The 15,174-nt window shown below is 37.4% G+C and overlaps 1 protein-coding gene across 6 annotated transcripts in view; it reads left to right on the forward strand.

The window, feature by feature from the left end:
* Window positions 1–15,174, forward strand: part of LOC139126639 (ABC-type oligopeptide transporter ABCB9-like) — a 96,560-nt gene that overhangs the window by 54,110 nt on the left and 27,276 nt on the right. The window contains exon 11 of one of the 6 annotated variants that reach the window (XM_070692698.1): window positions 8,122–8,235. The exons of the other annotated variants lie outside the window; for them this stretch is intronic. Within the exon in view, the coding sequence (XP_070548799.1) occupies window positions 8,122–8,210 (89 nt within the window). The 3' untranslated portion in view covers window positions 8,211–8,235. Of the gene's footprint in view, window positions 1–8,121; window positions 8,236–15,174 lie in introns of those variants that run through there. 6 annotated transcript variants of the gene reach the window in all.

A 15,174-nucleotide genomic window follows, 5' to 3' on the forward strand; every position in this document is an offset into this window, starting at 1 on the left:
CAATTTTTAAACGATATTTCGATTTGCGCGCGTTGCCCAGTCGGCGGCCAGACGTACAATGAGGTCAACGAACTCCTATGTATTTTGCAAGCCGATGAAAGGCGCGCCGTATATCTCCTGGGCTGGGAAAACATATTTATGTGCATATCGCGCAAAGTGAGGAGTTTGTGAAAGGATGTTTGGATAATAATGTCAGAAAGATAAAGTTTTACAATGAGTAGGGATGTAGTGTATTTCTTTTCAAGTATTGCTCTCAAATTGCCGTGATTAAACACATCCAGTCCTGCCGGCCAGGGCTGACACCGGGATGGAGTGGCAAAGGTCGATCATCACACGAAAGGACGTGAAAATGTTCTTATGCGACGTAGTCTGTCCCTTGGTTTATTCTCAGTGCATGGAGCATAAGCTTATTATTTACGCGATTGGAAATGTGTGATTTACAAAATGTCCGCAAAAAAGTAGGCTCATGCGAGATAGTAGTAAGAAAACTTTACATGGTATGATCTATCAACGCCAATGCCGGTCTCTGGGATAAATATTGTCGAGGCCGGGTGATCGTACTCAAACATCCCCGGGCTCTCGCTTCGTTCAAAGTTGTGACTTGGCATCAATGAATGACTTTCCTTCAGGATGTCTATAAAATAAGTCCAAACTATCATTGGATGATATCTTCAAAATAAAGCCCTCCCATACCCCTCGGGTTGATTGTCTTCTCTAAAACTTGTGCCATAATTGGCCCTTTCCGAATTTTGTCTCTATTTTATACCACGTGGGGGGAAGTTCATCAACAACAAGGTCTGTGAGTGGTTCACAAATTGCAACTTTCGTCTCACAAGATTGTCAATTAAACAGTGTGGCGTCCCATAACGTTTTGTCGCCGCACTCCAGGGTGAAAAAGAATCACTTTGCGAGCAGACAACGAACATCTAACGCTGCACATCGAGTCAGAAAATCCTATCAAAAGTACTGAATCTTTTTTTTACTCACCAATCCGAATTTATTCTACCTTCTTTTCTACACTGAACTTATTTTAATCAACTAACCACATTAGCCTACAGCGAAGTTATATTTTGGTTTTATCATACATTTTACACTTTACCAATTATCTGTGATGACAAAATGCAGAAAAAAAATGAAATATTCGATGCCGAAAGGTTTTATTACATTTTTCAATCTGCAGCATCAATGACTGATTGCCCAATCTGAGACTCAAACTCCAACAAAAATAGTTCCGGGTCCAAATTGGTAAATACTCATTAACATAAAGGAATGGCATAATGTTTTTGGTATTGGTAGCGGGCTTCGATGCAAGTAAACTGTGGTACATATATATGTAAAGTATTTTTTCGCTCAGACAAGTTTATAGACCGCGTCTGAGGTCATGACCTTTATCCAACCCAAGAGACGTACGAGGCACACTCAGCATGCTCAGTAATAACTGGCAACAATTTCAAAAAGGTGATTTGGAGACGAATATGTGCTTGAAGACGTAGGTATTTAGTGAATATCACTTGGAATTTTGTGTCCTAATTGACCACATGCAAAGTAGAATTAATGATATTAAGCTGAAGTTCAGATCCCGAGGAAAATTTACAACCTAGTAGACAGAGCCGGACTCCACAGTAAGTGAGGCTACCCACAATTCCCCTTGATCTGTCACTCAGACATTTTTTGCTAAAGGCTTTTTCAATTTTATCAGATTCTTAACAATTTTTAACTTACAATTTAAGTTCAGGATTATCTGTTAAAACTATGTTCCAAAAATATTGATTATGTTTAAAATTCAAGAGTAAATTGAATGAGAAGTCAATGTTTGGAGGTGCTAAAAATTGCACACTTTTCAAGATAAAGTTATCAGCAACTAATGGCCTCATCATACCACCTGTCAGACATGCAAATTTCCTTTGTTACGAACATTAAAAAAAATCAATACCCTTTCTTTTGCCAACACAGATGCAACTTATTCCCTTAGTTTCCTTGAAAATATTGTGTATGGCTGTCAAAAATCTATGTCAACAAAATTACAAAATTGCTATCTCCTCCGCGGAAAATGGGTTGATCTTCTCATTATTCACAGTGAGAGATCAGAAAATTACGATAATCAGAATTATGTTGCCAGAATTTTGAAATATTGACCGACTTGTTCTGTGTACAGAAGAAATTTGCTTCAGTTCAGTGAGTGATCTCCGTGTGTACAGATCATGGAGCATTGTGGGAAGCCTCACTTACTGTGGACTCATTGAACAATCTTCAAAAATTAGCACAATCAAATGGAATACAAAAGAAATTCAAAGAAAAAAATTGAGTATAATGATACTAAACACTAGGACGTAATCTAAATTCGGTATTAAATTACTGACTATTCCAAGGCAAAGCACTTCAGCAATTTTGGATCTGACGCTTCGCTTCTCAACCGTTTTGGTAGCGCAGAAGCTCTTACGCAACATAATCGGGAACGATTTCACTCAGCAGGGTTTTGCGAAGCATCTTGTTTACTCAATATTATTCCATAGAATAGAATCAAGATCCTTTCTCACTCATTGCACTTTTCACTGCTAAATTTACTACTAAGTAACTGAAACCAGACTTATATTTGGACACAAGACAGCCTTCTTTGTCACGCATCCCAAGCATTGACTGTCCCATAGAAACATTTGACACACTGCAACTCAGTTTGCTGCCTTGTTGACATTCCAATCAACTCAACCTGAGTCATGCAGTTAGCCATCCATATATCACCATTTTCAATATTTCATGCTGAGGCCATACAGGTGCTCCTGTCACACCAGATCATATCTTCATCTGATCAACATTCCATGCTTTGGCCGTACAGGTGCTTCTGTCACCCAAGATCACAACTCCACCCACTTGGACCGTGTGAGTGCCCATCTATTCAATGATTTTCCACATTCCATGCCAAGGCTGTACAGGCGCTCCTGTCACTTTGAATCACAATTCAACCCTTGCTGTGCATTGCTGCCACTTTGGCCATTATTCACCGCCATTTTTTCAACATTCTATGCCCCGGGCCATGTTGCCGTCTGGCTTTAAGAATTTGATGTTGAGGGCGCTCTAGCGCATGCATAGTACAAGAAGACAAGCGACCTAGCGGCCGATATAGCTCCGCTGTGTTTATGTAGAGAATAACTATTTTTGACACATGTTGATGAAGAAGGTGGAAATCTTTGATAGCTCAATGCAGTGGCCAGCTGTAGCTAAAATAGCTGCAAAAATACACAATTGAAGATTTCATCATACTTTGAATATATCACATCGGATCATCCCTACGAACATGTCAACCAAAGCTATCTGATGAGTAGTTTTTAGCTACTATAGACTATAGTCTATAGAAGCTATTGGGATGGGTATCCGTCCGGCGTCAGTCTGTATGTATGTATGTATGTATGTATGTATGTATGTCCGTTTGTGAGGCGTCCGTCCACTCAAATATCTTGAGAACCGCAGTACTTACTGATTTGATATTTGTTGTGGAGATGAAAAATATGATTTTGAGAAACTAATTTTTTTAATTTTTTGATATTGTTGAAAATAGGCAAATTAATGCCAAAAAAGGTGTTTTTGGTAAAAAATCTTCTTCTTCATAACCCCTGGTCAGACAGCTTTGTTATTTGGTATACAGGTCCCTAGGGATAACCCAACTTAGATTTGTTCAAATTGTGATGAAATATGCAAATGTGTATTTTTAAGGAATTTTTTTGTCATTTTTGGTCAAAGTTTGACTTACATTGTATGTAATTCTTGTACTGTATAAACCCTATCAATTCACCCAGAAAAAAATAATTAATATGATTTTAAATAATTGAATTAATTAGGAAATCATCAAAGCCAAAATAATTTTAGTGTGGAATTATCAGAAAGCACAACTTTTTTTGACAGTTCATAGTGAATTGAGGATTAAAACATGTAAAGGCAACTTTCCTGAATCCCAACTTTGATATATTCTGAACCACCATTTATGTTATCTAAAAGAAATTGCTCATAATAGTTTGTCATGATAGGGTGGTCAAATAAATAGAGATAGAGAAAGTTCTAATTCCATTTATGGTTGGCTTGGTAAGGATAAAATAAAATTACTTTTTGAGGAAAAAAATAGAGTGGTCAATTAAAAGAGTGGTCAAAGTGATAGTGTTTTTATGGTAAAGCTGGGCTGTAAGATTCCTCATGTGCTATTTATAGCAATTATGCAATCTGTGTAAACAGTGCATTGAAAGTGTAACATGATTCCTTATAATGCTTTTGATGACCTTGAACTTCTTAAGTTTCAAACATTTGTCTCTTCAGTGTGCTTTCTCTTAGTACGTACAGTCTCAACTTATTCAACAGAACTTGCATACAATGTTAATTTGAAAGTTAAAATGTGCTTGGTTAATAGGATGAAAATACTGATATTAAAAGATAATCAGCTCAAGATTCTTTATAACCTGACAGATATGCTGTTTTTTTATGACGTAAATCTTGATTTAAGCAAGTCTTGTTTACTTTAATTAGAATGTAATTAACTCTCGTTTATTTGCTATTATAGACTAATATAGTCTGATGAAATATGCAAATCTGTATTTTTACAGAATTTTTTCCATTTTTGGTCAGGCCATCCTGAAGTGAGCTATCAAAGATATCCACCTTCTTCATCAATACATGTGTCACAAAAGGTTATTCTCTACATAATACAGCAGAGCTCTGTCAACTGTTGAGTTGCTTGTTTTTTTTCAAAACCGCTGGTCAGACAGCTTTAATATTTGGTTTACATGTCCCTAGGATGACCTTAGTGAGATAATTTCATACAGTCAGGATATACTTAATTTTGTATCCATGTCTATAGTAGCTTCAGGGACTTTGGCCCTATGTTTTGGAGAATAAAATTTTCTGACCAAAAATGGCAACAATCGCCCCCAAAAATAAAATTTGCAGATTTCATCATAATTTCAATAGATCAAATTTAGTTCATCTATAGAAACCTGTATACCAAATTTCAAAGCTGTTAGAGCAGTTATGTTATGCTATGTTATATCTATTTATTAAAGTGTCATGTGTGGTCTTAAACAGCTTGGTTGCCTCACCCAGCCCCAAGGGCTTACAAGACACGAAAACAGTATATTTTGAGAAACACATTTTTTAACCAAAAATGTAAAAAATTGACACAAAAATTCAAAATTGCAGATTTCATCATAATTTCAATAAATATTATTTAGTTCATCTATAGAAACCTATATACCGAATTTCAAAGCTATCAGATGAGTAGTTTTGGAAATACACATTTTTTGACCAAATATGGCAAAAATTGCCCCAAAAATACAAAATTACAGATTTCATCAGAAATTCCCTATATATTACTTAGCTCATCTGTAGAAACCTGTATACCAAATTGCAAAGCTATCAGACCAGCACTTTATGAGAAACACATTTTTTGACCAAAAATGGCAAAAATTGCCCCAAAAATTACAAAATTGCAGATTTCATCATAATTTCCACAAATATCATTAAGGTGATCTGTAGAAACCTGTATACCAAATTGCAACTATCCAAAGCTATCAGATGAGTAGTTTTGGAAATACACATTTTTTGACCAAAAGTGGCAAAAATTGCCCCAAAAATACAAAATTGCAGATTTCATCATAATTTCAATAATATTATTTAGCTTCATCTGATAGAAACCTATATACCGAATTTCAAAGCTATCAGATGAGTAGTTTTGGAAATACACATTTTTTGACCAAATATGGCAAAAATTGCCCCAAAAATACAAAATTACAGAATTCATCAGAAATTCCCTATAAATTACTTAGCTCATCTGTAGAAACCTGTATACCAAATTGCAAAGCTATCAGATGAGTAGTTTATGAGAAACACATTTTTTGACCAAAAATGGCAAAAATTGCTCCAAAAAATTACAAAATTGCAGATTTCATCATAATTTCCAAAAATATCATTAAGGTGATCTGTAGAAACCTGTATACCAAATTGCAAAGCTATCAGATGAGTAGTTTTGGAAATACACATTTTTTGACCAAAAGTGGCAAAAATTGCCCCAAAAATACAAAATTGCAGATTTCATCATAATTTCAATAAATATTATTTAGTTCATCTATAGAAACCTATATACCGAATTTCAAAGCTATCAGATGAGTAGTTTTGGAAATACACATTTTTTGACCAAATATGGCAAAAATTGCCCCAAAAATACAAAATTACAGATTTCATCAAAATTCCATATATATTACTTAGCTCATCTGTAGAAACCTGTATACCAAATTTCAAAGCTATCAGACCAGTACTTTTTGAGAAACACATTTTTTGACCAAAAATGGCAAAAATTGCCCCAAAATTCAAAATTGCAGATTTCATCATAATTTCCGTAAATATCATTAAGGTGATCTGTAGGAACCTGTATACCAAATTGCAAAGCTATCAGATGAGTAGTTTTGGAAATACACATTTTTTGACCAAAAGTGGCAAAAATTGCCCCAAAAATACAAAATTGCAGATTTCACCATAATTTCAATAAATATGATTCAGTTCATCTGTAGGAACCTGTATACCAAGTTTCAAAGCTATCAGATGAGTACATTTGGAAATACACATTTTTTGACCAAAAATGGCAAAAATTGCCCCAAAAATACAAAATTACAGATTTCATCATAAATTCCATATATATTACTTAGCTCATCTGTAGAAACCTGTATACCAAATTGCAAAGCTATCAGACCAGTACTTTTTGAGAAACACATTTTTTGACCAAAAATGGCAAAAATTGCCCCAAAATTCAAAATTGCAGATTTCATCATAATTTCCGTAAATATCATTAAGGTGATCTGTAGGAACCTGTATACCAAATTGCAAAGCTATCAGATGAGTAGTTTTGGAAATACACATTTTTTGACCAAAAGTGGCAAAAATTGCCCCAAAAATACAAAATTGCAGATTTCACCATAATTTCAATAAATATGATTCAGTTCATCTGTAGGAACCTGTATACCAAGTTTCAAAGCTATCAGATGAGTACATTTGGAAATACACATTTTTTGACCAAAAATGGCAAAAATTGCCCCAAAAATACAAAATTACAGATTTCATCATAATTCCATATATATTACTTAGCTCATCTGTAGAAACCTGTATACCAAATTTCAAAGCTATCAGACCAGTACTTTTTGAGAAACACATTTTTTGACCAAAAATGGCAAAAATTGCCCCAAAATTCAAAATTGCAGATTTCATCATAATTTCCGTAAATATCATTAAGGTGATCTGTAGGAACCTGTATACCAAATTGCAAAGCTATCAGATGAGTAGTTTTGGAAATACACATTTTTTGACCAAAAGTGGCAAAAATTGCCCCAAAAATACAAAATTGCAGATTTCACCATAATTTCAATAAATATGATTCAGTTCATCTGTAGGAACATGTATACCAAGTTTCAAAGCTATCAGATGAGTACATTTGGAAATACACATTTTTTGACCAAAATTGCAAAAATTGCCCCAAAATACAAAATTACAGATTTCATCAGAAATTCCATATATATTACTTAGCTCATCTGTACAAACCTGTATACCAAATTTCAAAGCTAATACGGAATATCAACCTATTTGATAAGCTCCACTTCGCTGACAGTGGAGCTAAAAAGGAAGAGGAGATTTGAGAGACTTCAGGAGATTTTGCCTGAGTAGAGAGTCTTGTGAAAGAAGTAGCATAAAGTTCGCGGCTAATCCGGATACAGAGGTGTGTATATTTTGTGAACACTATAGAGAGTCGTTTGATGTCGTTCAAGGAGTTTTATTGTTCTGTTTTGCTACGATGTTACCATCGATGCGTCGGTCACATGTTTACAACGGACATGGAACTCAGAATTTGTACTGGTAGAACACATAACATCTAGACTCAAATCTTGACATTGAAACATCGCAGAAACATCGCTGCATGTATTAGTATTAGTTATAAAACAAATAGTATCCTATTATTGTGTACTCAGAAGTATCCTATCCAAATCAAACTTTAGAGTTAGCTAGCAAGCATTTGAATGTTTCTCATTGCCTCCGTTGCTGGCGCTATTTATCAAAACATTATCTTATGCTGTAGTGTTTTCTCCTGTAATATTTCAGTTTACGTGTTTCTTATGGTGCATGTTACTGGTGTGTATGCATTTGTATACACAATCCGCACAAGCATTCAAGTGGCAAACATACAGTGAAATAAAGACTCAAGTTTTGTGGTAATCAAGGTGTCATTTATCGTGGATGCTACTACACAGTAAACTCTGTGGATCAGCCCAAAATAGTAGAAGATTGAGCAAATAGTGCTGATGTAAGGGACTGGTCAGTTTCTTCAGCCTGGGGGGGGGGGCCGGTTGATTCATGGGGGGGGTCACCCTGTTTTTGACTTTGGTGATAGGAGGGGTCACCATGTTTTTTTGAAATGCCCAATAGGGGGGTCAGTGTGTTTTTGAATTTTGACACAGGCTCATAATTGCCTAAAATGCTAGTGTCAGCCACAAATTTCATCATTCAGTTGTATTTTTCGGCGCGCCCTTCGGGCGCGTAACTTTAATAATCACTCATATTTTTCAGCACACCCAACTTTAACATATCAAGCATACATACATCAGAGATATCTGTATGTTCAATATTTTTCAGCGTGCTCTTCAAGCTCATATACTTTAATATATTAGACATTTTTTAGCATGCCCTTCAGGCATATAATCAAAGATATCAGGGTGTTTCATATTTTCGGCGCGCCCTTTGGGCGCCATACTTTAATAAATCAGAGATATCTTGATGTTTGCTAAGTGAAAGTGTACCATTATGAAATCTGCATTTCATATGAAAAGGATGACAAATTCCTGATACTTTTCTGTTCTCTCTATGAGAATTCAGTATGAGAAAGCAACATGCACAAATATTTCACAATATATATTTGATACAGTGACTTATTTTAGAGATAGAAAAATGACAAGATATCTTTCCTTCTCATTGATGCAATTATTTTCCTTTGTGTCACAGGATTTCTGTAGAAAGATGCTTTTTTATGAACAAAATAACAGTTAAAAAGGGCAGTTTTTGTCATTATTAGCTGTGCCTTTATGGTTTCAATGTTACAAGAAAAGGTCCTCTCAGACACTGTACACATCAGATTTGGCTAAAAAAGCTCTCTATGGCTCCTCAGGATATTTAATTGGATGGTTGGCAAGTCTTTACACCCATCAAAGTTTTTGATTCACTGCTTTTTCCTCTTTGATATTATAATTGACATCCATTTCTGTACAACAGTTCAGGACATCTGGTTAAGCATAGAAAGTGTGAAATACATTCACAGCTCATTCAAAATACAGCTCATTCAAAATATACTGTATTCAAACTTTAAGATTGACACTTTGAAATTCCTATCTTACAACTGACATGTCAACAATTTCATTAAAACATAGAATGACTATTTAAAATATAAATATATGTATAATGTAAAATATAATATATATATATATATATATATATATATATATATATAATATATATATATATATATATATATAATTTATGTCCACCTGTTGTTTTACCTATGTCGCGCGCCGAGGGGGGTCACCCTATTTTCGAAATTTGGAATAGGGGGGTCACCCTGTTTTCAAAATTTTGAATAGGGGGGGTCAGCCACTTTTTGACGTCGGCAAAAAATAATCCACCGGGCCCCCCCCCCCCCAGGCCGAAGAAACTGACCAGTCCCTAAGAAGACTGTGAAAAGGTACATCAAACTCTATCTCAAGATTTGTTCAAGAACACTGAACAATTTCAAGGTAAAGCAGAAATCTGAGTGTAAGCTTAAGTGAGAAGATACAAGGGAACTTCTTCAGTTCTGTTTTAGTAAAAGGAAAAGAAATATATAGTTGAACTTCATATAGGTGTGGTACTACTGGGTATTTGTTACATTAAGCAGTACATCACTATGGCAGCTACAGATGAAGTTCAGTCCACCCCAATTAGGCGTGATAGAGTTCTAGCAAATTATGACCAAGTAACAAAGGGGCTTGAAGATGTTATGAGAAGTCTGAACAGTTTACTGACAGTGCCCAACAATGAATCACAGGTTGTTGAACAGTATAAGCAGCTTCTTCAAATTTACGATGGCTATCTGTCTTCTGAAAGCGAGCTGTCTTCTTGCTTGTCAGATCAAGACCAAGGTTTCTATAGTTTGCTGTTCGCTAACATGTGTGAGCGTGTTAGACAATTATAGATGTCTGTTGAGAACTATTTAAGCAGTTGTGTAGACCCAGGAGACAGCGCATCTCAAGTCAGTAGCAAAAGCAATAGTTCAAAGGTCAGTAGAGAGTCAAGAGTTTCTGCAATATCTATGCTGCGACTGCAAGAGGAGCAGAAACAAGCCGAGTACGTAGTCAGTACGTAGTGCAGCTTTAGAGGAACAGCTCCAGATAGAAATTAAAGGGAAAAGGCTTTAATTGGAGTTAGAGTTGTCAAGGTTACAACTGAAGAAACTGCAAGAAGAATTCAGACTAAAGCAGGAAATGGCTGTTAGTAATGCACGTACACAAGTCCTTCATTGTTCGAACAAAATGAAAGCAAAAGCTGTTCTGGTATTCCGACCACACAGCCTCAGTCAGACAAAAAAGACAGATCTGGTGAGACACTCAAACAAAACAGTATTGTCATCAACCTGGGGATGTCTGTGTCAACACATTTAGCAGCTCCAGCAGTTCAGCAACCAAATATACAGAATATCAATGAAATGACAGCACGGTGTATAACACAGGAACTCAGAAAGCCACCAATCGAGCTGAGCAAATTTGGAGGTAACCCGAGACTTTCCTAGGTTCAAACGTCAGTTTACTACCAGAATAGTAGCCTACACAGATTGTGACGATGAAAGGATGAATTACCTTGAACAATATACGACTAGTGAAGCACATAAAATTGTATTGGGTTATTCACACCTGAGCAGTGATATAGGATATCCCAAGGCTATGGAGGAACTCACAACCAGTTAGGGAGGAGGTCATTTTCAAACAGGCGGTACCTCGCGCGGAGTCCGCGGTGTCCCTCTTACCCTGCCGGGACGTGAGGTAAAGCAGTTAGCGCCTTTTAATGTGTTCGCATGCATAAATTGTCCCGCGGAAAACCGCACCGTTTGGCACGTCATTTAAGCTTGTGACGTAGTCTTCTGATCTTGCCGACAGTAACGCTGATGTGTGACAAGTCCAGCGAAGGAGCAAGGACTGGCACACGGTCATCTGACAGTGTTCAACTTGTCATATCAGTAATGGCTTTTACCGGGATCTGAAGAGGTCGACCGCAATTTAGGTTGAGTGACATTAGTGTCTATTGTTGAACGAATCAGATTGCATGTCCTCCTGGGATCCTAAAACGGTCATCTGGCACTTCCTAAAACGCGTTCTTAAATTAGAAATCGCGCTCGGGACTTTTCAATGCGTACTGTCTGTCGAAGTGACCTAGAAAAACTTCAACAAACACGCACACAAAAATGTGCAAAAAAACTTCTGCAACAATGTAGCATTGCATTTACAGATATGGTGATCCAAGAGCATGCGGAAGTCTTTAATGTAAATATTTTCGGTTCCACCAATAATGTGTACGCCGATTGGAAAGATGCTCGCAGTTTTAAAACTGTACTATTTCCCGACTGTAACATCGGGCAGTTGATCATATTTCTAAAATAAAACTGACATCACTGATCACAAAGAAACGTGATGTTGAAAAGAAAGAGACCATGGTATAACTTGACGTAAAAATGCTGGTAATGTAAGTATGTTTTCTTTCTTACAGCTAAAGGTCTATTTGTTGAACAATATTGAAGTTCTGAAGCAATAATAAATCTCTACAGCTTACGTTAAAAATTTTCCCCAGTGCGAAACTTTACGTCATGGTTTTAGTAATGCATAAGCTTACCAACTTTACTATGTTATAAACAAGGTAGACAAACATTGGTTATTTATTTGAACACCCGAGATCGGAGCTATCTTTTTCCCTTTCAAAAATTTGAACACAGAAGCTTGTTTGGGTGGCGAGGAACATGTTGTGATAGAAGTATGGTCCCAAGAAAATTTCTCAGAATCGGGAGCGTGCGACGTGGTATAAAAAAAAAACGACATGCACGAACTTTGAACTTTGAATGTACGTTACTTCGATCCGACAACTCAGGTTCCCGATCCCGATCCCGTTCGATCTGTTATGTTTCTACACATCCCGATGTTATTCAAAGATTCACGGGGTTGTATTTAGATGCCACTCGAAGTAATAATGTAATCAGTTTTCTGTGATCCCGTCAAATAAACCGTAGGTGCTCTGTGTGTTGCTTCACGATGCCGATGTGTTGCACTTGCAACATAGAGAGAGAGAGAAAACCCCGATATCCGGATCAGCCAGCGATCTACAACAAATGTTAAAATGGCAATTTCGCAGCTTAAACTTCATCGAAACTTAGCGACATATTTTATTTGGCACGAGACTAGATGCGAGCAGACGGTTTTTGACTACGTGTGACGGTGACATCGGGTTTTGGAAATATTTCCGCTGCAATTCCGAGGTCAAGACAGGACAACCCCAGATCTCCTCTGGTTGGTCATAAGATCCGAAAATATCGCGACAAATATTGGTTATTTTGACTATCTGTTGATGTTATTTGACGGTAGTGTAATTATTAAATGTTGTAGTGCTGTACTGTTATGGTAGCGACGTCATTTTTTTAACTTATCAGATACATGGCTGAACTATTAAACCGTGGATATGTTTCCTCATAGATTTTGCCGTCGAGCTTCGCGAAAACCTGCCCACTTTTTGCAGTTTGCTTTTAAATTAGACAAGTTCTTGTCTCGTTTATTCGGTAAGTTTAACTGGAATTTGGGCCGCGTTATAACCGGTTCAACATCTGGTGATGCTGGCTCGTTGTGGCGGTCGGTTTCAACTCTGTCTTTTTTTTCAAGTTCAAAACACGGCCCTCGCGAGGCACTGCGTCATTAGGGGACATGTGAAATCGACTTTTCTCTGTTGAACGTGAGACTGACTGCGGAGAGGGCGTTGAACTCGTCAACCCTGCAACACTAATTTGTATCACTGATGTCTACAATACTACGCACGAAGTCTGCATTAGTGCATTGCCAGTGTTTAGTAGCAACATACGTTGAATAGACTCAATTAATCAATTGTAGCCTACATTCTGTTTAAACGCCCTGAGTCTTTGGATACTGCCTTCATGACAGTCAAAATACTGTGAATGCTTCAGCATCATTCCTCAGAAAAAAATGAATGAAACCCTACAATGATTATCATCTTTGCATTCAGCCGACTACCTCCCCCCCCCCCCCCCCCCGGCGTTGTCAGGTGGCCTGTCTTCTTCAGCGTATTTATTGTTTGGCAATGTAACACTTTCATTTGTTTTTTGCTCAAAGCGAGATAAACGCCGGTCACACCTATAACATCGTTAACAGTTTGTCAAATATTATCAAATGTGTTGAAGCAACTTTATTGACTTCCACACTCAGTGTGCCACTCTCCCTTTTTAGCGCACGCGTGGGTCCGTCAAACAGCGTACGATCTGATGAATGAGAGTTTTCGGTTCTTTCTTTCCGATTTTCCAAAGACACGTCGACTTTCTCTTCCGTGTTTGAGCGAAACAAACGTCGGCTTCATTCGGAAATGGTCGGCTATTCGTGGGCGTATCGTTAGTCCTACGGTAAGCTATACCCGACGTGAACGTCGGAATAATTCGGACTGTAGTCGGGAAAGCAAGGTTACCGGTTGACCTCGAGAGCGATTGCCAGTATACACTTTCGCTGATCGCGATACTAGTACTACGCTGATAGCAACAGGTTCACCGATATCGCGATTGCATTGTCTGAACTGTTCGTGCCAGGGTTGCTGCGAATCCGTAGCCTTTGCCACTCGGGTACTCCCAAAAGAACATGTCAAGGAGTGGCAGGGCTCGTTTTCGCAGCAAGTGCCAGGGCAGTTATTGTTGTTCAGTGAGACGCGTCGGCAGCATGTTGCGATGGTCGTGCGGCACCCTTCGTTGATACTTCAAATTTCGTCACCGTTTGTCGTAATATATCAACTAAAACAAGTCCCGTTCCGTTGTTATCAGAATATTTAGCTTCCCTTATGTCTAATCGAGAGGAAGCGTGCAAACAATACACTTCCTTTGGTCGTAAGATAGTCTAGAAAGCCGTGTTCGGGCCCACCATTTCAGACAGAATAAATGTGTATCGGAGCGTATTTGCGAGGGAATCCAAAAAAAAAAAAAAAAAACGCACATAGGATTCAGAAACGACCAGGAGCAGACGGAGAAAGACATCGAAAACAAGTCATCGTTGATGACACAGTCCCCACTTGTTAATGGGTGCTTTGATTATAGGTCCTCAGAGAGGATAGAATCCTCTTCATTAATTAGGTCTGTGATAAAAATACTTTTGAATAAATTCGCTTGATACATGTCTGAGTTGTAGTTCAGGACATGAAAAAATTGTAATAAAATGGCCACATGGTGGCCATAATGGATCGAATCACAAAACAAATCAATGTGCATATGTATGACATACGGTAGGTCAATGTCCTTGTACCAACTTTGATTAAAATTGGTTGAAATATGCCTGAGTTATGGCTTTGTACATGAAAAAATCATAACAAAATGGCCGCACAGCAGCCATATTGGATCGTATCACAAAACAATTAACATGCATATGTATGACATTGGTCAATCTCCTTGTACCAACTTTGAATAAATTTGCTTGATACGTGTCTGAGTTATGGTTCTGGACATGAAAAAACGTAATAAAATGGCCACACGGCGGCCATATTGGATCGTATCACAAAACAAGTCAATGTGCATGTGTATGACATAGGTTGATGTCCTTGTACCAACTTTGAATAAAATTGGTTGAGATATGCCTGAGTTATGGCTCTGTACATGAAAAAATTGTAACAAAATGGCCGCACGGCGGCCATATTGGATCGTATCACAAAACAAATTGATGTGCATAGCTATGACATTGGTCAATGTCCTTGTACCAACTTTGAATAAAATCTGTAGAAACATGCCTGAGTTATGGCTCTGTACATGAAAAATCGTAATAAAATGGCCGCCTGGCGGCCATATTGGATCGTATCACAAAACAAATTGATGTGCATATGTATGACATA

This window comes from Ptychodera flava, unplaced genomic scaffold (genome assembly GCF_041260155.1).
Source record: "Ptychodera flava strain L36383 unplaced genomic scaffold, AS_Pfla_20210202 Scaffold_112__1_contigs__length_238456_pilon, whole genome shotgun sequence".
Classification (NCBI taxonomy): Eukaryota; Metazoa; Hemichordata; class Enteropneusta; family Ptychoderidae; genus Ptychodera; species Ptychodera flava.